Below are 22,008 nucleotides of genomic sequence, written 5' to 3' on the forward strand. Positions count from 1 at the left end.
GATTATAAGATAACAAACTAGAAATATTTTTTTAAACAACTATTATTTATGTGGTGATATGCTGTGTAATAAGTGATATGACTGTACCATATACCTTAAATGACCGTCTAGTTTGAACTTGCTGCTTACTAGCTTTATTCTGCGATAACTACCGGCTGGATGTACATGATCCCTTACTTAATGGTGTGCCAACACCCATCACCCCATTTTAAACAAAACTGTATTCAGATAGTAAATATTTAACTCAAAAGAGCAAATAAAATGTAAATTGTCATGCTGGAGTACTCAGAAATGAAAGCCAGAGGAATAAACTGCAGTTTTTAATTAACATAATAGCAAACACAAACAACACATGGAAACCAGGAAACCATGGAATAGAACTGAGTAAACCGACAAAACACACCAGAAGGACAAGACCTGACAAACACCACAAGGGCTTAAATACACACACACTAATAAGGGTAAAATGGAGGAATAAGGGAATCACATGGGAATAACATGACAGAAATGCATACATAAAGCAAGATATTTCTCGCTCTTTACATTTAGATGAAAAGGTGTGTGGGTAGAGTACAACCGGGCTAAAGGACAGCTTAAAAAAACATGCTTTTCTCTAATCACATAGTGTATGATTGCAGAAAAAATATATATGTTTTTGAGCAACAAATTTTGTGCTAAAATAAAACATTAAAGTGGTTGGTTTTGTCTAAAAATCGTATAAATGTATGGTGTGGCGAGGATGGCCTTTTACCCCACAGACACATGGGGTAAAAAACACACAGTATCGATACAAATATTTTAGCTTAAATAATATGTTTTTAATCATGTTAATGCTTGTTCACAACAATCATTTTAGCAAAGTTTGTACTATTTTCTGTTTATTTTAATAAATAAAATAATTCCTTTTTGTTCAATAAATATACTGTCATTAAAATATGTTAATATAAAAAATTATATTTTAAAAATACAGAAACAAAATTATTTTGAAAAGTAAAAATTCTGAAAGCATTGAAGGAGATCCCATAGTAACTTAATATAGATTTACAGTAGTTAGAATAAATGATATTTTATTATATGAAATGATTCATATCATAATTTTAAACATGATGGTTTAATTATAAATATGGTGATTATCTCTAAGGTGGAAACCCAACTTTACCAACTTAATCTAACCATGTCAACAAATGGAAAAGTCAGATGGCTGTTTACTATTATGTTAATTATTGTGCCTCTTACCCCAGATACCATACTTGTACATATTCTTCCGTTATTGAAAAACTGTTGCTTTAATTACCTTGAAAAAAAATAAATAAATAACAAGACATTTTAATTTTAGCGATTCTTATTTGCTACTAAAATCTACAAAACTTTAAAAAACATCAAATATTAGATCAAATTAGCGCAGAATCAACTGTGCGCTGCTGCCCGCGATCCCGTCAAGAATAAGACAAATTTCCGCGGAAAGTGTGCGGCAAGTTCTTGTGCATCTAGTGGTTCAGAGGAAAATCAAATCAAAGGCCTTTTACCCCGGCGCGCCTTTAGCCCTGTTGTACCCTACATATCAAATCTGCTGATTCAGATGAAACCACTTGTGTCATTTAACGTTCAGAAGTATAAATCAAATTTTCCTTCAAATCCAATCCATGTTTTAAAACTTCTAGAGTCACTTGAGGAGCTTTTGAGTATGATGAAGATTTTGCCCCTGTTGCTCATTTTTAAATGGTTCAACTAATGAATAGGTTGAAGACTCCCCGCTCTCTGCTTTGGTTTACTCTCTCTGAACTATTCTATGAATCTTTGAAAGAACGCCGTATCCTGTTTTTCCCATCACTGTTTGTCCTAGCCCTACCGCTGGTTTGTCACAATCACAAAGGCCATTTTTCCCTCCACAGCTGTGACGCATGAGTGATAAGCAGTCCATAATAACAAGTCGTTTTCATTTGTGTGATTGTGCACACCAGGAGCGTGTCATAAGGTTCACCATAAACCATCTGCAGCTTTGTGCTGCAGATAAACGTTTTCAAAGCATAAATGAGATTTTATGAGTGTCTGGGAATATTTACTCTTATACTTATTTCCCCCCTTCTGTTTACTGGTGATGTTTTATGGTCAGCTGTGCATTCTTGTCAAATCATCATGTTGATATCATCTTCAATAACAACAAGGGCAAGATCTGTTGGTTTCTGCCTCAAAGTGATTTATGGGAAAAGAACGTCTGGAAATATGGTCCCAGGAAAACAACAGGCAGATAAGAACAGCGCTCTGTCTAATAAGAGCTCAACGCCAGACCGGCGCCATCGTTGTCAAAACGTCCCCTTGGTTTTGAAAATGGTCAAAGCGCCACTTCAGCTGGATGGATAGCATACGCAGCACCTGAAACAACTAGAGACTTGAAAGCTACAGTTTTATCATACAACATCTGCGAGCACCAGTGATACCAGGATAAATAAGACACCGCTACTATACTCCTCAGGTTCCCTTTGATATTCCCATAAAAAATTCATTGTGTTTTATTTGCCTTCAAGTGAGCGAAGTGCTTGTTGCCCCCTGTCTTCCCCAAGCTATGTGGCAGGATCTCTCCAGAGCTCGATTCTTGGCGTGTTTTGTACTGTTCTTTGAGAAATAAAGCCTTAATTAAACTGGATTTCATAACACTGGCCTGACTCCACAGGATGATGTCATTGTCCTGGTGTAACGGCGAGGCCCGTGGGATCAAGTCACTTTGGCAAGGGCAGTCGTTCAGGACCAAGGACAGCGGCAACACAGCACAACAGTGCTAAAACTGTTTTGTCGGAGGGATAGGGCATGGAGTAATGCAAGCCTTGACTGCTGTGCCCTTTACTGACAAGAATCGCACGGGTCCATCCCGCACCACGTGACCGACCCGCTGCCTCTTTGGGACCTCAAATCTGAACCTGCCTGCAATGCATAGCATGGAAACGGCCTTGGAAACCCCCAACAACTTCACTGACTGACCACCAGCCCCTGATGACTGCGAACTAAGACCGTCTCTATGGGACCTTTTCAGCATAATGCTCTGCATATGTCTGCATACATTTCCTGCCACATGGTGCCAGCATATTGATTCAGTTTATTTATTTATTTTTTTTTTTAAATGTGCTGACTTTTCTTTATCGCATGAGGTAAATATAATGAAAAACTAGATCTTTACCTGCCCATGCACAACTTGCCACCGGTGCTTTGCTAACTGAACTGTTTTTAACCGTTTTTTTGTTTGGGTTTTGTAGTTGCAAATCAAAAGCCCCTCCATCAATGTGAGTCTACAGGATTTTTTTTAAAGGCACTATCTTTTTACGTCTAGTCACTTATAACAGGGCTATTCTTACTGGAACTTGACATAAACATAGACTCACCAAACAATGGGTTATATGGACAAAGCTAGACAAGATACAATGGAAACATGAGGGGTATTTATACAACAAGACGTATGACTAACAAGAAACACCTGTGAATCAACCAATCATAACATGACAAGGGAAGAACAAGACATGGTCACATGAGGGCAAGGAAGTCACATGACAAGAAACCAGGAAACATGACTGAACATTTCTAAATAAAAGACATGAAGCATAAACGTGAACCAAAACCAAAAACCAATTCTGACAAATGGTATGACATTATTATAAATAGAATAATTGTTTTATGCTGCTTTCTGGTCGAAATCATGAAATTAATTAATTAATTAATTATTGTAGTGTTGGGCTCATTTGAATGTAATTTATTATTCATTACTCGTTATTCCATTAAAAAGTAATGTCATTACTTATTTCTTCCTGGCAACAGTAATACTGTTACTGTTACACTATTAGTTATATTACTTTTCCATTACACTCCACAGAAGTGGTAATTGACTTTGTAAATGTTAGGGTATATTTAAATTAAGTTTGTATGTCTTTAGACAGAATCATCATTTATATTAATTTTCCACTGAATTATGTGATCTGGTGAACATATTAGCTTCCAGTGCTGTCTCCCTCACTGCGTCTGAAATCTAATACTTCCCTACTGTAGGCGAACAACAGAGTGTGTCCGAATACATAGTATTCGGTTTGTTATGTTCCGTACATAACAAACCCAGATAAACATTTCTACAAACGAAACATGAAGCTAATACACATACGATAACGACAGCATATGATCTGTTTATGATTTTCATGTGATTTGGGCTATTTTTATAAGAATGAAGGATGTTTATGCTAAGCAGGTGTAGCGATTAGCTTATTGTAAAATGCTACAAACAACATATTTCTGCCTCATCATATGACCAAAATCCACATTAGACCGCAATCGGAAGTTATAACAAAACACTTAACGGTGTTTTTGAGTAAAAGCATAGTATTATTCTCTTTACTAATTTTGTAATAAATGAATCTGTATACATTAACAATGTCACGATTCCCTGTATCTCTGTGTTAAATTACTTTTAATTTGATGTTCTTTTGTCTTGAAGTTTCTGGTTTCAGTTCCTGTTTCCATTGTCATCTTGTTTGTTTCCATGTCAACTATTAACCAAGGCTGCATCCGAAATCGCATACTTTCCTATTATATAGTAGGTGATAAACAGTATGTGACAAAAGAAGTACCCGGATGACCTCCTGCTTCTGGTGAGATTCTGAAGTGTGCATCTGATGGACACTTTACTATCCCAACTGATGCTGGTGGGTCACATGATAATGCCAACATGGCGGATGTAGTACGTCCAGATTACATTCATACATGCTTTTTTTAGTGGTTGTGAAGTAATTACTTAAAAAAGTACCAACTCAAGAGAGTATGTGATTTGGGACGCATCCCATCACTGTCCTTAAATTAGCCTATTGTCATCTTGTGCGTTTAAAAAACTCTCAGTCATCGTCTGTTCAATCTCTTGTTTTGATTCATGCTGGTGTCTCTATGTATGGTTCCTGATGTTTATTAAATGTGATTTCATTGTTCACCTGCGTCAAGAAACTGTGGAGTATCACGTAGCCAGTGCATGACAAACAAATAGATGCCTTTATAGTTTGGAGGGTGGTCCCTTGCATGGGGATCATCATAACAAGGCATCCTTGGCATTAAAAACCCCTTTGAAAACCCTTGACTTAGAAACACCTTTCATCAGCACGGCACTTGAGGTTTCATCCATGTCTGTATTACGAATGATTCAGAAGTTCTGTGTGGAAGTATGAGTCGTCATGATGCTTGCCCTAGAAATCATTCAATAATTAGTGGATGCAGTGCTATATTAAACAGTTGATTTACTATCATTTTGTGCCTTCAGTCTTCATATACAGCTTTTTAAAAAAATGTTCTGTCTATATCCTCTTTCAAAGCACATTATTTGTACCCTTGACCGTTCTGAGTTGAAGATTTCATCCCTCTTAAAGCATACAAATGAATTGCCAATCGCCCTGGGCCCTTGATCCATCCTGTTTTCTCTCAGCTGAATATCAAATGCACTTGTCCGCATAGCCTTCTTTCAAATCTCTTCAAGCACATCCATGGAGATGAGGACAGATGAAGGTCTTTTCTATCATCTCCTGATGGCTATAATTTGATCAGCACATGTAAGATTGAATGAAGCCTCAATACACAGGTCAGCAAGTGTGATGTGATTATTGTGGCCAGATAATCACACTGAATGGTACACTCAATTTGCTTTGTTTGTGTATGAAGACCATGCTTATAATAAATTATAACTCCATTTATCATTTGATAAAATCATAATGATAAAATAAGTATTACTATTTTATAAATATATGTATAAAGACTCATTAAGACATTATAAAAACAGTTATAGTTACATTTATATTATTTTTATAATTACTTATAAATCACGCATTTAGTTTTTCAATGCGCATGCTCAGAATCCATTATACACTGATTTATGAGTATTAATAAGTCAGTCGTATGGTTCCATGAATGTATTTATAAAGATGCAACCTGCATTGCTATCATGTTATTACATTATGGTTACACTGACTTTTTAATAATTAAGATTTATTTCTGTCAAATAAGTGAATATATTGTTATTAATAGCCTTGTTGTGTTCTTATAAATACGTATTGTGAGTGAACGTCTCTATGCGTCATTGATGGCTTTAAGTAAAGTGAAAACACAGGATGCAATTTTCTGAAAGCAAATGTTAAGAAATCATGAAGATGTGCTCATTATACATTTACAGTGTCTTTGTTACATATGGTACATGTACTTACCATAGTTACAGTAAATTATGCATAATTGCATCTAACCCTCAACCAAATCCTAATCCTACCCTAACCCTATAGTAAGTACATGTTGTTAATTAATATTACTCAGTCCTTAAATTTATAATTACACTGTAACAATGACACCTCAAAATAAAGTGTAACCTTTTTTACTTGAAAATGTAACTACTTAACAATAATTCCTGCAATGATGAAAAAACCTCTGAAATCATTAATATAAATAGTTGAGTTTAAAAATATATATATATCTTTTTTAATATTACATTCTAGCAAAACACTGCAACAATATTTTTTTAAAGTATAATTCCAAACTGGCTAATATGGCTGAAGAGATATTGATTTAACATAATCAAAATGACCATTTATGACCTCTAATGCATAATTGATAACTAATTGGTACAGCAAATGTAATGACCAACACAATCTACCAAGAGCAGAACAAATTAGCGTCTGGTTTAAGAAGTGGGGTTTTTTTGGGGCGGTAAATAATGACGCAAACACCAGTAAATTAACGAGTGCAGACCTTAGTAAATCACCTTGTGTGATTCATTTAAATTCTCTCCTACAATAAAATTAGTGTCTGAAAGGGAAGCTCCTACAAATGCATATAAGATCAGCTGCAAAAATAACCCTGTAAACGCCTGTTCAGCGCTAATTTTTCAACGCTAAAAGAGGGTTTACACTGGTGTGAAAGTAAATCTGGCCCTTAGTATCATAATACACGCCTGCCGAATCCATGATGTGGTAAATTTTAATATACCATGCTTACTTTACGACTTAAAATAGTGTAGAAAATCCGAAAAATATTCATTGCAGAATGCTGAAGACATTTACAATTTATTATTAATTCAGTGTATATAGAGGTCTATTGGTGAATGTATATTTTGGTGGGGCTCTGCCTCACCTGCCCTTACAGACGAGTACAAATCTTACTGTGAAATCTATATTTTAAGTAGATACATGGGCCAGGCAGGGTTTTCAACAAAAAAGAAGCAGAGGAGAAACTTTCTCCCCAGTAGATGAACAGTATTTGTGTATATGTTTGAGAAACATTCTCTGTCGTAAGAGAAGCTCTTCCTTCATAATGCTGGAACAGCTGATCCATGGTGGGACAGCAACTGTCCACTTGCCCTGAAGACATCCTCCCTCTCATTTGACAGATCTCCCCCGACTCCAGCAATGCTGGACACCACCATTCTGACGGCAGAACCAGGCAGAAGTTGCTTTTTTTGGCTTTAGATTGCGAGGGGCAGAATGACCTGACAAAACGCCTCCAGTGGACCGATGCTCTGGCTAATGAGAACAGTGCTGGGCCAAGACCATACCATGGACTGTCAAGGGCATCTGTCAGAGAAAGTCATACATGACTTCACAATTTCATGTAAAAGCGAGAGACAGCTAGAAAGAAAAAGGCAGAACAAGTCGAGTCTTTCATCTTTCAACCTGTCATTATATATGCTCTTTGCAGCTGAGAGTTTGATCGTAGTACAAGCTGTGCTGTCCTGCCGACTGACAGTGAAGGAACATCTTGCCACTCATGAGAGATTAAGAGTTTGTCAAACGTTCTTAAAAATCACACCTTTCAAGCCACAAATAATGTGTGTTCCTGTAGCGCTATTGGCAGAGCATGGCACTGGCAACCGTTTGATTTCCAGGAAACACGCAAGCTAACAAAAATATCTAGCTTCATATCACTTGAAAGAAACAGCAAAGCTATACCGCACAAAGTTCTGCTCAGATTCGCCCCTGCAGGTAGAGACTGTAACGACACCATCTGGTTCCAGAAAGCAGATTTTGTCTTGTTCCAGTGTTGTCCTCGCTTGGAGTCGCTTGGAGTTATTGCAGAATGAGGAGGGAAATGGCCTTCACTCCACTAACACACTCTGTTCCGGACCGGCTTTCAGTGTGTGTGTTACTTGGTAACACAAAGATTTATGCTTTGGATTCTTTTGGAACTATTTTTGTTAAATAGTAGCATTCTAGTTTGATTATCTTGGTTCGACCAAAAAAGAAAATTATACGCTTAGTTCGGTAACGCTTTACAATAAGGTTTTGTTAGTTAACATTAGTTAAATACAATAGTTAACATGAACTAAGAATTAACAATAATTCTGCATTTATTAGTTATTGTTAGTCTCAACATTTACTAATACATTATTAAAATCAAAACTTGTATTTGTTAACATTAGTTAATGCACTGTGAACTAACATGAACAAACAATGAACAGCTGGAGTTTTGTTAACTACTGTAACATTACCAAAGATTAATAAATACTGTAACAAAGTATTGCTCATTGTTAGTTCATGTTAGTTAATACATTAACTAATGTTAACGAATGAAACCTTATTGTAAAGTGTAACCCTTAGTTCTGGTTCGCTTTGTGCATACAGTGTCATTATTAACACCAGACCTAAAGATAAAAAAACAAAACAAAACAAAAAACCACTTATATGATGTAATTTTGCAGCAGAACTTACAGAACATCCAAATGTTGTGTGCTGGGCTAAATACGCTCGTTGTTTGTGTGTACATATGATGGTATTTTTTAGAGAACTCAAGAAAGGCTTGTAAAATGTCTACACCTTTATTGGCATTGATGTTTCCATGAAGAACCTTTAACATCCATTGTACATTTCTATTGTACAAAGGGTTCTTTATAGTGGAAAAAGTTAATTATATATATATAAAAGAGCTAATCACTGAAAGGTTTTTTGGGGAACCAAAATGACTTTGCTGGTCCACCAGCTAGACCAGCATAAACCAGCATACTGGTTTATGCTGGATTTTCAGGAAGGAAGGGTGAACACTCCCTTAAACTTTGAGAAGCTAATGTGAATAATATAAAACCAAGCTTTGTTGTAGTTTTTTTTTTTTTTTTTTTGAAAAGTAAAACAGCAGACTGCAAAGCGACGTGGCCAAATAACCCATCTGCTAGCAGGGTGTGTACGGAACTGGTGGGTCCCATAAAAAAGGGGCTAGGCACATGTAAAATCTTGGCAGAGGAGATGCACACCATTAGCCTAATGACAGAATGAAAGATGGGCAACTTTGTGCAGACAGAGAGACGAGATTAAAGGGCCTAGGAATGCAGATTCTTTCTTCAACAAAAATCAAGAAAAGTAAGCTCATGAAGAGAACAAAAACCTGCTTTGGTCTCACTGTTCTATCGTGCTGCGAGGAGGAAGACATACTCAGCTTTAATTCAGCTGTGGCCATCAGAAAAGAAACGCTGCACCCACGGTCTTTTCATGTTGCTTCTCTGGCTTTGAACTGCTCGTCTAAATGTACCTGCGACTTCAAGCCTTGAATGGCATAATGGGAAAACAGAAGTAATTAGGCAGCTACCACCATCCCCTCCCCTTTCACCCCAACCATACTTCAAAGTAGCACATCTGTCATAGTCCCGGACAAGAAAATGTATTGAACATTCAAAGTCCTGCCTGGAGGATTAGCATGCTCAAATATTGTTTAGCTAGTGTCACTAATTAATTTAACAGAGTGGCTTCAAAATCACTTTATTGTGCAATGTTGTAAGTCACAGTAATGCAGGGAAGAAGGAATACACTTCTAAAGACTGATGTTCTGAAATTAATTGAAGTGTGAAATTTATGTGCATCACCAAAACAGAACTGCTAAATTCATTTTCAAACCAAAATTTGTGTTTAGAACAGTCTTCCTAAACACATCCTCATTCTGCCATTGGTCGGTCAAAAATGTGGCCCCACCTCAAACTCGAAAGACGAAAAACAGTATGAGACAAAAGAAGAATGTCCGAATTTGCGGTAGTTATGACATTTTGATTAAAGTTTATCATAGATGAATCATTCCATAGGGGCAGTTTTGATTTGATGCTGACTTTAAGAAAAAATTGTTCAGCATCAAAAACAAGAGACTCGTCGACAGCAGCGTGACACAAACAAAGCTAGACAAGGCACTAAGGAAACACGAGGGCTATCACGCCATGCAGTAGTTACCGTAATTTCGAGATGACATCATGTGATGTTCTACTCAGAACTGTTCACGTTCTTCGACTGGGAATTATGCATTTCTATGTCAACACTATCAATGCCAATATGAATCTGCAGAGTTGAAATCTCGTAACTACAGGAATAATGACGTGGAGTGAATGCACCTTAAATATGAATGGTCTAAGCTGTCGACACGACAGATCTCGTCCTACGATGTGAATAGAGGCCGATCCTTGATGCACATGGCCGGCCACAGGCGTCGCACGCAAACTGGCTAGATGTTGTTTTAGATGTTGTTAAGGCATTGTGCTTTCTGCGTCTTCGTTTGTCTACGGCAGTAGTGATGCGGCTGAACTCAAAGGAGTGTATTGCAGTATGGCACTGTGCTCGCCATGTTGTCCTGTCTGCAAGCATCTCTTCAAGGTCATTTGGGTCCATGTTGCATAGTTTCAAATTGGCTTTGAGGTCGTCCTTGTAATGTTTTAGTTGCCCTCCTGGAGCTGGCCATAAAGAACCTGCTTCGGCAGGCGTGAATCTGCCATGCGTACAACATGTCCAGACCAGCGAAACTGCGCAGCAAGCAGGAAGGCCTCAATACCTGTGATGCCACAGGTCTGAAGTACCTCAGTATTTGGGTCTTTATCCTGCCAATTGACATGTGCAGTACGACGGAGACAGCGCATATGGAACTGATCAAGTTTGGTAATCTGCCGGCGATAAATGGTCCAGGACTCAGATCCATACAACAGCACTGTGAGGATGACTGCCTTATATACTGCCACTTTTGTGTCCAGCCGAATGCCGTGCTCATCCCATATTCTCTTGGACAGTCTACCTATGGCAAAACTAGCTTTTGCGATGCGGGCACTGATGTCGGAGTCCGCTGTCGTATCAGCTGCGAGAATGCTAGCAGAATTTGTCAACGGCCGTCAGCACTGTCTAACCTGCAGTAATTTCCGGTGGATTGGAGTTTAACTTGTTCACCGCTTGAAGCATGACTTCTGTTTTCTTTAGACTGACAGTGAGCCCAAACCTAGAAGCTGCAGTTCGAAAACAATCGAATAGTGACTGAGCTTCGGTAAGGGTGTGCGCCATCAGTGCGCAATCATCAGCATACAGGAGGTCACGCAGAATTGCTGAATGTACGAGCCTGAAGACACAGCCATCACAGAACTGGATTGGAATGCCCATGTCACAGTCCTTAAAAGCCACGGACAGCATCATGGAAAAAAGCACCTTAAATACACAAAGGCTGCATCCAAGATCGCATACTTCTCTACTATATAGTAGGCGAAAAACAGTATGAGACGAAAGAAGTATATCCGAATTCACGGTACTCATAAAACAGTAGGAAAAAAGTACCACAACACAGCAACACAACTGACGCTGGTAGGTCATGTGATAATGACAACAAGGCGGTTGTTGTACGTTCAGATTACATTCATAGAACATACTCTTTTAGCGCTCATGAAGTAATTACTTGTTCAAAATAAGTACCTGCTCAAGAGAGTATGTGATTTCGGACGCAGTCAATAACTAATGCCTAACAAGATACACCCGAGGGTAATCAAGATGATAAACCAATGACAAGGAGAATCACCTGACAAGACAAACCAATGAAAACATAACACATGAAACAAAGGAACCACTTGAGGGAAACAGGGAATCACATGACATGAACAGGAACCAATAAACAGGAACCAAAACCCAAACAGACATGACAGAGAAATGGCTATTTTTTCCTGCAAAATACCACAAGTTTAGCTAGGCTAATTGACTAGACAAAACTCAAATGGACTTTGACTCAGTCAAACGTACCAGAGGCTATTAGCTCTGTCTTATCACAAGCAGTGCCGGCCCAGACATGATAAGCAAAACATTTTTGCCAAATAGAAAATGCACATCTCATAAAATTCCAACCTCAGTGATCCTGTGTTTATTTACTCAGAGAAGAACAAGGCATAACAAGGCACAGCAATTTGAAATCAGTTTGGCTGTATTGATCCCATCACAGAATGGCAATTTTATAAGCAGTGGTAGGACAACTTGATTCATATTCCAATCAAGAGAATGGATTCCACCTCATGATTTAGCTACATGTCTAATTTCAAGCTAAAAGAGTTTTCTGAGGTAGTGCAGCTGTTAACAATGCCCCGCTACACAACGAGAAAGAAATAGCATTCAGAGTTAGTTTTACATTCTCAGAGAAGTTATTTTTGGAGGGTAAAAATCTCTCTTTATCTGACATGTAAACACATTTTAAAGCGATTTCTACTAAACACATCCAGAGAAAACCACAGTTAAAACCCGAAAGTGCTGCACAAAAACTACGAGGTACAAAAGCAAAACCATGTCCCAAACGCAAATCAGCAACTGGGAGGAAAATTCATGCGTGTTGGCAGATACATCCACCATGAGTAGCACAAAACAAAGCAAAACACTTCAAATTTTTCCATAGCTCCGGTGCAAAACTGAGGCTTGCTTAAGACTCAAATTGGCAGCAAACAAACAAAGGATTAGATTCATCGTGGCAAAACAAACACAAACTTGTGACTGGCCAAAACACAAGATAAAATCTTCTTAGACAAAATGTAAATATTTGCAATTGCAACAGATGTGGTCTATTAAGTGCAATATGTTAAAATCTCAAATATGCTGCATTCTGCAAATATAAAGACGTTCCGCTCTCCCGGAAATAATATATGCTGTTTGGGAAGATTCATATCTCATTACCGGGAGGAGTGACAGAATGCGGAATGTACTCGGGTACTGAATTAATGCAAACAAAACATGCTTAAATGTGCTGTTTGCTTTGCCGTCGCAGTTGCCATATTGCGCATACTGTCTTCACAGTACACATCACAGCTGATTCCCTATGGCAAATATGCCTCTTATCTCGGGCTCTAGCAATCTCTGTACTTTGTTGTGCTCAACGCACTTCAGTGACTCCGTCAATAGGCGGTAGAGGTGAAATGTCATTTTGAGTCTATTTATTCTATTATTTTTGTGAGCCCTGCATTTCTGCCAGAACATTTTGCAGCGGATGGCCATTTCATTGTGCTTGTGTGGCAGACAGTTCTGACAGGGTTGTTTTTGGTGTACAAGCAGTTCTATTTGACCATTACGTTGCTGGTTCAAAAGTATATTCTTCTGTTCGTGTATAATTACACTGTCACAAGGACACCTTAATATAATGTGTAAAATAAGATACAAGAGAGGACTGTACAGTCACAATGAGTGCCAGTTTCCTTCCTTGTCAATCTGTTTTAGAAGTTCAGGTTTCACTACAAATAAGAAACTATATATACATTACCTAGCCAAAATAAAATACAAAACGTGGCTGTTTGGATTTAAATAGGCAAATGCTTAAGAGTCTATCATTAAGCATTTGCCTGGATCATTATTGCAGTGATTATTATGTTTCTAGCATGTTATATGTTTGGCAACAGTTCTTCTAACCCTAATTGATGGAGTGTGTAGCTTTTCATTTCTTAAACAACCATGTAGGAAGACACATCACGTTCATATTATAGGATGACAATGTCAAGATTCATCAGGCTCAGACTGTGAAAGAATGGTTGAGAGGAACATGAAGAATAATTTTCACACATGAATCCTGAGCTTAAATTCATTGAGAGTCTTTGGGATGTGCTGGAGGAGACTTTACAGAGTGCTGGACTCTTGCTCTGACAATACAAGATCTTGACCAAAAATTGATGAACCTCTTGATGGAATTAAAAGGTGCATTCGTTTTGGTCAAGATCTTGTATTGACAAAGCTATACACTCCATCAATTAGGGTTAGAACTGCTGCCAAACATATAACAAGCTAGAAACATAAAGATCCAATCATAGACTCTTAAGAAGTTGCCTATTTAAATCCAAACAGACACTTTTTTGGCTGGGCAGTGCGTTTGCCACTTTCAAAGTCACTTGAATTACCTTTCTTCCCCATTCTGATGCTCAGTTTGAACTTCAGCAGATCGTCTTGATCATGTCTACATGCCTAGATGCATTGAGTTGCTGCCATGTGATTCTCTGATTAGATATTTGCATTAACAAGCAATTGAACTGGTGTACCTAATAAAGTGGCCAGTTAGTATATATATATATATATATATATATATATATATATATATATATATATATAAAGTTTTTTTGTTGTTGTTGTTGTTGTTGTTGTTGTTTTGGGGAGACATGCACTTATCTGTCATGAAAATAAAATAACAGTCATAATACCAAAATCCAAGGGTACTAAAAATGTACTTTCTAGATATTACATAATCATTTTTATAATGCATAATAATTTTCTTTTGGTTTTGTGGTGAAACATGACCTATCCCAGAATGATAATTCTTCCAAGATAAAGAAACTGGAAATCTCATCAAAACGTCCCCAGACTATATATAACTTCAACATCATTAGAAGCAAAACCAATTGTACAGCCAAAAATGTAATCTCAGAGTACAATCAACTTGAACAATTTGAGAAGCAGTCTCATTACTTTGCTCAGTCATTCATAAACATTGGTTTCCTTCATTGTCACTTTGTAAACAGCAATTACCTAAATTATCGATTGATAACCTGACAGCAAAGCAGTTGAACATCAAAATTGCTTTTCAATGCCAGTACTCATCTCAGATAGACAAAAAATAATAATAATTGATAAAAACCAAAAACAACAACTTGCTAAGCGACTTTGTCCCATGCATTCCTTTTCCACTTTGATTGTCCAAGTGTATTGAGTTTACAGTAAAGAGAAGCTCTTTGGGGCGACATCCGATCAACCAAATAGGCAGAAAGACGCTGGTAAGGTCTTGTTTACTTGAATCCAAGCTAGTAACAAGGAAAGAACAAATGATTTTGTGTTGAAAGTTTGTTTGCGTTCCAGGCCTGCTGTGAATGTGGGCTGCTGGGCTGCTGTTCCTAATGAAGGTTTACAGGGAGAGACATGTGACGCTTCTTCAGCCTTGGAGGAACATCGCTTCCCTTAAATAGATTCACCTTAAAAGACATCTACTCCCATGTGACGAAATTAAATTAATATGCGCTGATTTTATATAGAGCAACCAGCATGAAAAGCAAGGCGAAAAATGAAATATTGAAACATGTTTCATGGAGTCTAAAGAAATGTTCCACTGATTTGCTATTCGTAAAGCTTTATGTCTCACTGTGGATCTTTATTACACATATTTCCAATTCAGTATCACATTAAAGACAAGTGAACCAAGAAATTATACTAGGAACCTATTATGCATGAAACTAGGTAAGGCATTTTTTGAGAAGAATAGATGGTGAATACATTGCAAGCTTCTGCTCCTCATGTGAAGGCAAGAGCAAAAATAATTCACACTGATAATTAGTTAAAGCAAGCATTACTGCTGCTCATATAACACGCGGGCCTTCTAGCTTACCACCAAGTAACCACCCAGAACACCCTGGCAACTGCATACTAATGCATTTTTCTTTGGGAAATGCCATTGCACTAATTCAGCTGAATATGACACATTTTGGAAGCAGCATTTAAAATGTTCCCATCCATAAAGGGCCATTTCTCCATGCTTCCTCAGTGCATTTTTGATTTGCTGTTAAACAAATCTCCACAAGGGTAAAAGGAAAACACTTAGAAACGACTGTGACAGCTGTAGCACATGGCATCATCTAAACACACTCAGCGCCGCAACGATTTGAAGATTTTATTCAGCGTGCTACAGATCTTTCATGCCGCTTTTGAAATGCAAAACGGAAAGTGTAGCTGTCACGTTTGAGGAGTAATGGAAACACTTCTTCACTTTGCACAGTTTCTCAGTGGTTGTAGAAAATCATTTGGGTAGCACTTTATTTCAGTGGTCCACTTTACACATTCTTCTAACTGTAAGTAATTTTGCAACTACATTTCATGTGTCATTAGAGTGTTAGTCTGTCTGCTTAAAGGGAACCTATTATGCCCCTTTTTACAAGATGTACTGTAATATCAGTCTCAGGTGTCCCCATAATGTGTCTGTGAAGTTTCAGGTCAAAATACCCCACAGATCATTTTCGAGTGGAAAGAAAAACAATGCTGTTTTCGTGCTTGTGTCTTTAAATGCAAATGAGCTGCTGCTCCCCGCCCCCATATCCAGAAGAGGGCGGAGCCTGTACAGCTCATGCCTCAGATACTCCACACCAAAAACTAAACATCTGTTTGGTTTTGATTATTATCTCTATCACGTGACATTGCAGTTCTTCGTCATCATGAAAGTTTATTATATGTATGTGTTTTTAAGCTATATCAATCTAAACTTCTGATATATGGAATTCTGAACGCTGAAGCGATTATTAAACTAAGTTCTCTTTCACGTCTTATTGTGCTTAAACTATCAAATATACTCGAGGCTATTTCAAAAACACACAAAGTTCATATAAACACAGTCGGTTATGTCTGTGAACGTAAACAGCAGAGAAAGAAATCACGTGTATATTAGATATGTGTATTAAAGTGACAGCAGAGTAATATACAGGACATACTGCTATATATGTTGTTAATATGAATCAAACAACCAAAGAAAAACAGAAAATCACTCACTCACTGCTCTGAATAACCTTAGTAGCTTTAATAAAAAGGCATTCTTACATGAGTGCTGCTGTTAAATGCTCTGGCGAGGAGATAAACATGGCGGACTGTGTACAGCTCACTGAGGGCGGGGTCTATGCTAATAGGGTGGAGTCTGTCAGCAGTCGTGGGCGGGGCCTGAGCAATGTGACGTCACACTGAACAGAATCTGCAAACACTTATTCTGAGAGACTGCTTATGATTTATGGGGATTAAAAAAAAAAAGGAGTGGGTGGATTTTTACCATTATAGGGTGGTTGTGTACACACACTGCCAACACACATTTATGTTCAAACACCATACAAAAGTGAATTTTGCTAACACTTATAATATCTGCTAACACCTTTATTTTGATGCTACCTAACAGACATTCTACTGACTATAAGTCACTTTGCAACTACGTCAACTTATTCTACTAACCCGAACCCTAACACCTAACAGTCTACTAATACTCTAATTTGAGTTAGTTGACATGTACTGTAGATCAAAAGTTACTTTGATCTATCAAAATAAGCTGTAACCATCAGTTGTTCTAACATTAAATAATAATTTGTGTTACATTTTTCCATCTAAAATGTCATCATGGATACCTCTAATTAAGAGCACTGACATTTACAAAAACACAACTACTAACATTTGCCGTGGCTACAGGGCATGTGCTTTTGTATGAGGCTAATAATCATTAACCAAACAGTCGATGTCAATGATTATCCAATAGGTCAACTGTTCACATGAACTTTTCATGGCATATGTTTTGTGTGAAAAAAAAAAAAAAACGTAAGATGCTGTGCTGCATCAATATTCAGTCAAACACAAAACAATGGCAGCCTAAAAAAAGAGAACATCTAAATTATTTGGTTTTAAGTCATTGCTAAATCAACCAAAATACATTCATTTATAACAACACTCAAACTCATCTTTAGGCATTTTTTTTTCTTGTTGAGAAGTTTTTTTTTTTTTTTTTTTAAAATCAAAATGGCAGCTAACACCTTTACCATGTTTGAAAATGACACTGTCATTTGCATGGCGACATTATAGACAGTCCTGAATCATTTTCTAGATGCTTTGTAAGGGATTCTCTTAGGACTGCTGTGCCCCTCGATTTATTAGGATTGCTAAAATCCATCTTCCTTCTCCCCCAACACTATGTATCTTCAATGCAGGGACTTGTGCTGTTGCTAGAACAATGTAATCTATTATTTATTTATTCACTCATTTTCTTAACGCCTGTGCTCTTATCAGTGCAGACACCTCATTAGTACGTGATCGCCGCTAACGTAACACCGTAACGCAGAGATTCGTGCCTCCTTTACCACAAACCCACCCCACCTTGACACTTGGGCTGCCTATGTGTAGATCCCAATGGCAGTCAGTGCAGTGAAGCAATATGAGGTCTGTTTGTTAATGAGACCACACTGCAGAGGTTGAGGAGAGCTTTAGAAATCCACACGGCTGCTGAGGTTACCACATCACAACAGCACTGAAGTCAACGCTTGAGTAAAGCAACTGCTGGAGTACATGTGTGAGTATCTGTGCTCAGACAAGTACAAATGTTACATATATACATTCACAGTATAAAGGCTTGCTGGATATCACGGTCAGTTGTCAGACGGCAGACATCTGTATTTCTTTTCTAATTAGTTCGCCTAAAAATGAAAATTCTGTCATCATTTCTATATCTTACATACTTAGTTCTCCCAAAAATGAAAATTATGTCATAATTTACTAACCCTCAAGTTGTTCCAAACCTGTATGAATTTAAACACAAATGAAGGTATTTTGAAGAATGTCAGTAACCAAACAGTTGATGGACACATAGTATTTTTTTTTTTCCATACTATGGAAGTCGATGGGGTCCAACTGTTTGTTTTCCGACATTCTTCAAAATATCATCTTTTGTGTTCAGCAGAAGAAAGAAACTCATACAAGTTTGAAACAACTTGAGGGGGAGTAAGTGATGACAAAATTTTCATTTTTAGATGAACTGTTCCTTTAAAGCTCATATACTACAAAGTGTGATTTTGGTCGATCTGACATATGTAGACCTTGCCTGTTAACAAAAAAATGAAAAGATAAAAAAAAAAATCCTTGAAAATTGGTTGTGTATATATTGGACAACATGATAAATCTACCAATGTATAGCTATTTCTAAATGTATTAGCCAACGGAAATGACTAGCCAATGGACATTTCACCTAAGGGTGGCCATTTGTCCTCCTTTTAAGATCATCACAATTTTAAACTTTATCCATTATATCCAATGGTATATAATTAATAAATATATGAATAAATATGTAGGCTAATATAAAGTGATGTACATTTTATACACAATATTGTCAATGTCAACTGTTTTTGCTCTATTTTGCCCATAAAAAAATAGTTGCCTATCCAATCAACAGACAATTGTGTTTTGTTCCTCAATAAATCAGCCGTTTTGAACGAATCAATTGAATGAATAAATCAGTGACTCAACAGTGGCTTGCTGCCACTTACTGGTGGTTTTAGTTTCATATTTAAAGTATATATATATATTTATATTTCATATTTTCCAACAGTTCATATTTCTATATTAAATATATTTTATATTTAAAAACTTAATTGCGTATTATTATTTATGCGGCTGTAATTGCTCTGTAAATGCATTCATAGTTCAACAGTCTGTGTAAATACTTCTAAAAATCATCCCTTAATGGAAAAGTTCATTTGTGTCACCGCTTATGTTTTTGGGATTATTTTCAGTTTTTATCAGTTTTTAAGTGTCTTCCTTTTTGGTGTTATAGAAACGCCCATCCTATTTCACCTAGAAGTTCCAACCACTTTGCCAGAGGCTAATTCTGTGCATTCTGAATTCCATTACTATATATATATATATATATATATATATATATATATATATATGTAGTATATAATTGTTAGTATATATAATAGTGAGTGTTGAAAGTCTGGTAGGAAATATTAATAACAAAAGTCTCAAATAACAAAATATTTTGTTTCTGTCTCTCCAACAATTCCATGAAAATCTCAGGTTGTGTAATCTTCCATGCCATCTTTCTCACACCTATCTGTACTTCTACAGTGCTGGGGTTATTCAGCGTTGCCAAGGGAACTTGCTTTTGAATTCAAAGTGATTTTGACTCAGAAATACTGACAGACTGTGCCCACAAAGCACTTCTATCACCGAATGCTCATCCTCTTATTGCAACACTTTCACTTGCAAATCAGACTGGACAAGCATGGATGCCGCAAAAGAACTGTCATAATTACAAAGCGATTCGATCACAAAAACATCAAAGCAGAAACACAAAACGACTTGTCATGTACTAAGCAAGCGTAGCGATGAGGGGAAAAGCAAGAATTTTGATAAATATCAGAAGTTTCAGTTCTGTTCCATTCTGTTGCTTATACGGACCTGGAACTATGAAATCCTCTCCCACGGTCCCTCCCTGACCTCTCCACCCTATCCCAACCCCAAACCCCGGTCAAAACACATCTCTGAGTGTTATCACACACTCTACTCTGGCTTCTGAATCTAACCCTGTCTGTTCTGTTCTTGAATTTTTGTTTTGCTCTTATATTGTCTGTCACTGTATGCCTCGCTCTCATTATGCTTTGTGCTACTGTATGCTATTATTATCATTATTAAGCTATTCCATCAGTAGCAATACATTTCATTTGAGCTCCATGGTGAGGCATGATGTTAGTAGGTTGTGCACTAACTGGATCATTACAGTAACGATTATGAGATAATATATGGGGTAATAGAAACTCTTCACTGCAGAACTATTAGATACAGTGGTTCTCCACTAGATCTAATGCTGCATTGAGCTGAAATCTATCACAGTAGTGACTGGTTTATTACCAATGGACAAGGATGATAATTAACACAGAATTTCCACCAACGGACAATTATTCCTCCGTCTCGTTATATGTTGCAGCGTTGAAGCAATAAAGCTCATAGTACTCACATGCATGAGTGACAGAGAAACTGTTGGATGACTCCAGGTTATCTACGTTGTAATTGAGATGGAAGGGTTTCTCAGTCGTGTTCTGGTTGGTGTTGTAGAGCTGCACAGCGAATCTGAAAGCGCTGTGTTCTTGCACGGTGGAACGCATGAAGAGTCCACCTTTATGAAGACCAAACAGCAATGAATCAAAGATGATACACAGATTTCATGCATACAAAGACTGTATGAATATAAAACAACTGGCTTAAATCAGCACTTATAGAGTGTCAAATCCTTTTAGACACATTCATGGACTCAGTTTGATTCGCATCCATTCGTAGGAAGGAACTTTCTCTCAAGTTTATGAAAAGAGATTGATAGCTGACATGCATGCAGATTAACATAAACCTAAACATTTCGCATAAACAATCACAATCGTTTTATTAGTTATGCCTATTGTGTTTGGTATCGTTTGTGATGATTCCTTAGATTGTATTAGTGGTGCACTCAATACAGCAAGCAATACGTCTTCGTTTAACCCATGTACACATGCATATACGCATATTCATCGAAACCAGACATCGACACAGAAATAGCGATAAAAGAAGGCAAGCATATCCGGACGGACTCACCGATGTTGATCTGATTGGGAAAGCCAGCGAGAGATGTGCCGAATAGCCATAACAAAAAAAGCAGCGCGCTTTGAGCCATTTTATCTCCTGCCTCCAAAAAAAAAATCAAGCCTCATAAAACGAACTGTTTGAGGAGAATCATAAACGCACAAATCCAGCCGTGAGTGAAGCGGAGCGACTCATGGAGAACAATTCTTCTGCATGTGGGGAGAGAGAGAGAGAAAGACAGACTGAGAGAAAGAGAGCGAGAGAGGGGGAGATGGAGAGAGAGAGAGAGAGAGAGAGAGAGAGAGAGAGAGAGAGGGAGAGAGATGGAGAGGGACTGGTGCTGAAGATGGTCGAGGCGACTGAGAGCATCATATTCAGAGTGAGCGCGAGCGGCTCCTCCAATTGGACCAGCAGGGCGATATTGATCAAACTTGAACTGACGTTGAAGAAGAATGAGATTTGGTAACACTTTCTATGAAGCCTGTATATAATTAGTGCATGCATTATAAAGCTTATTAAAATGCATTATAATACGATTTTTTTCACGAATGACCGTAACACATTTATAATGCATTATAATACTTAAACATTAATAAAATAAAGGAAATGCGTTTTAATGCGCATTATACACAATTTCAAAAACGTCGTAACCGTAAGG

At 37.5% G+C, this 22,008-nt stretch overlaps 1 protein-coding gene across 2 annotated transcripts in view; it reads right to left on the reverse strand.

The window, feature by feature from the left end:
* Nucleotides 1–21,621, reverse strand: part of gria3b (glutamate receptor, ionotropic, AMPA 3b) — a 151,553-nt gene extending 129,932 nt beyond the window's left edge. For both annotated transcript variants that reach the window (XM_084133744.1, XM_084133743.1), the window contains exons 1-2: nucleotides 21,363–21,621; nucleotides 20,752–20,910 (exon numbers count right to left, since the gene is read on the reverse strand). In XM_084133744.1, coding sequence (XP_083989870.1) covers nucleotides 20,752–20,910; nucleotides 21,363–21,441 — 238 coding nt within the window. In that variant the 5' untranslated portion in view covers nucleotides 21,442–21,621. The remainder of the gene's footprint in view (nucleotides 1–20,751; nucleotides 20,911–21,362) is intronic.
* Between the last annotated feature and the right edge of the window lie 387 nt (nucleotides 21,622–22,008).

Source organism: Abramis brama (assembly GCF_963993115.1).
Source record: "Abramis brama genome assembly, chromosome: 13".
NCBI classification, from domain to species: Eukaryota; Metazoa; Chordata; class Actinopteri; order Cypriniformes; family Leuciscidae; genus Abramis; species Abramis brama.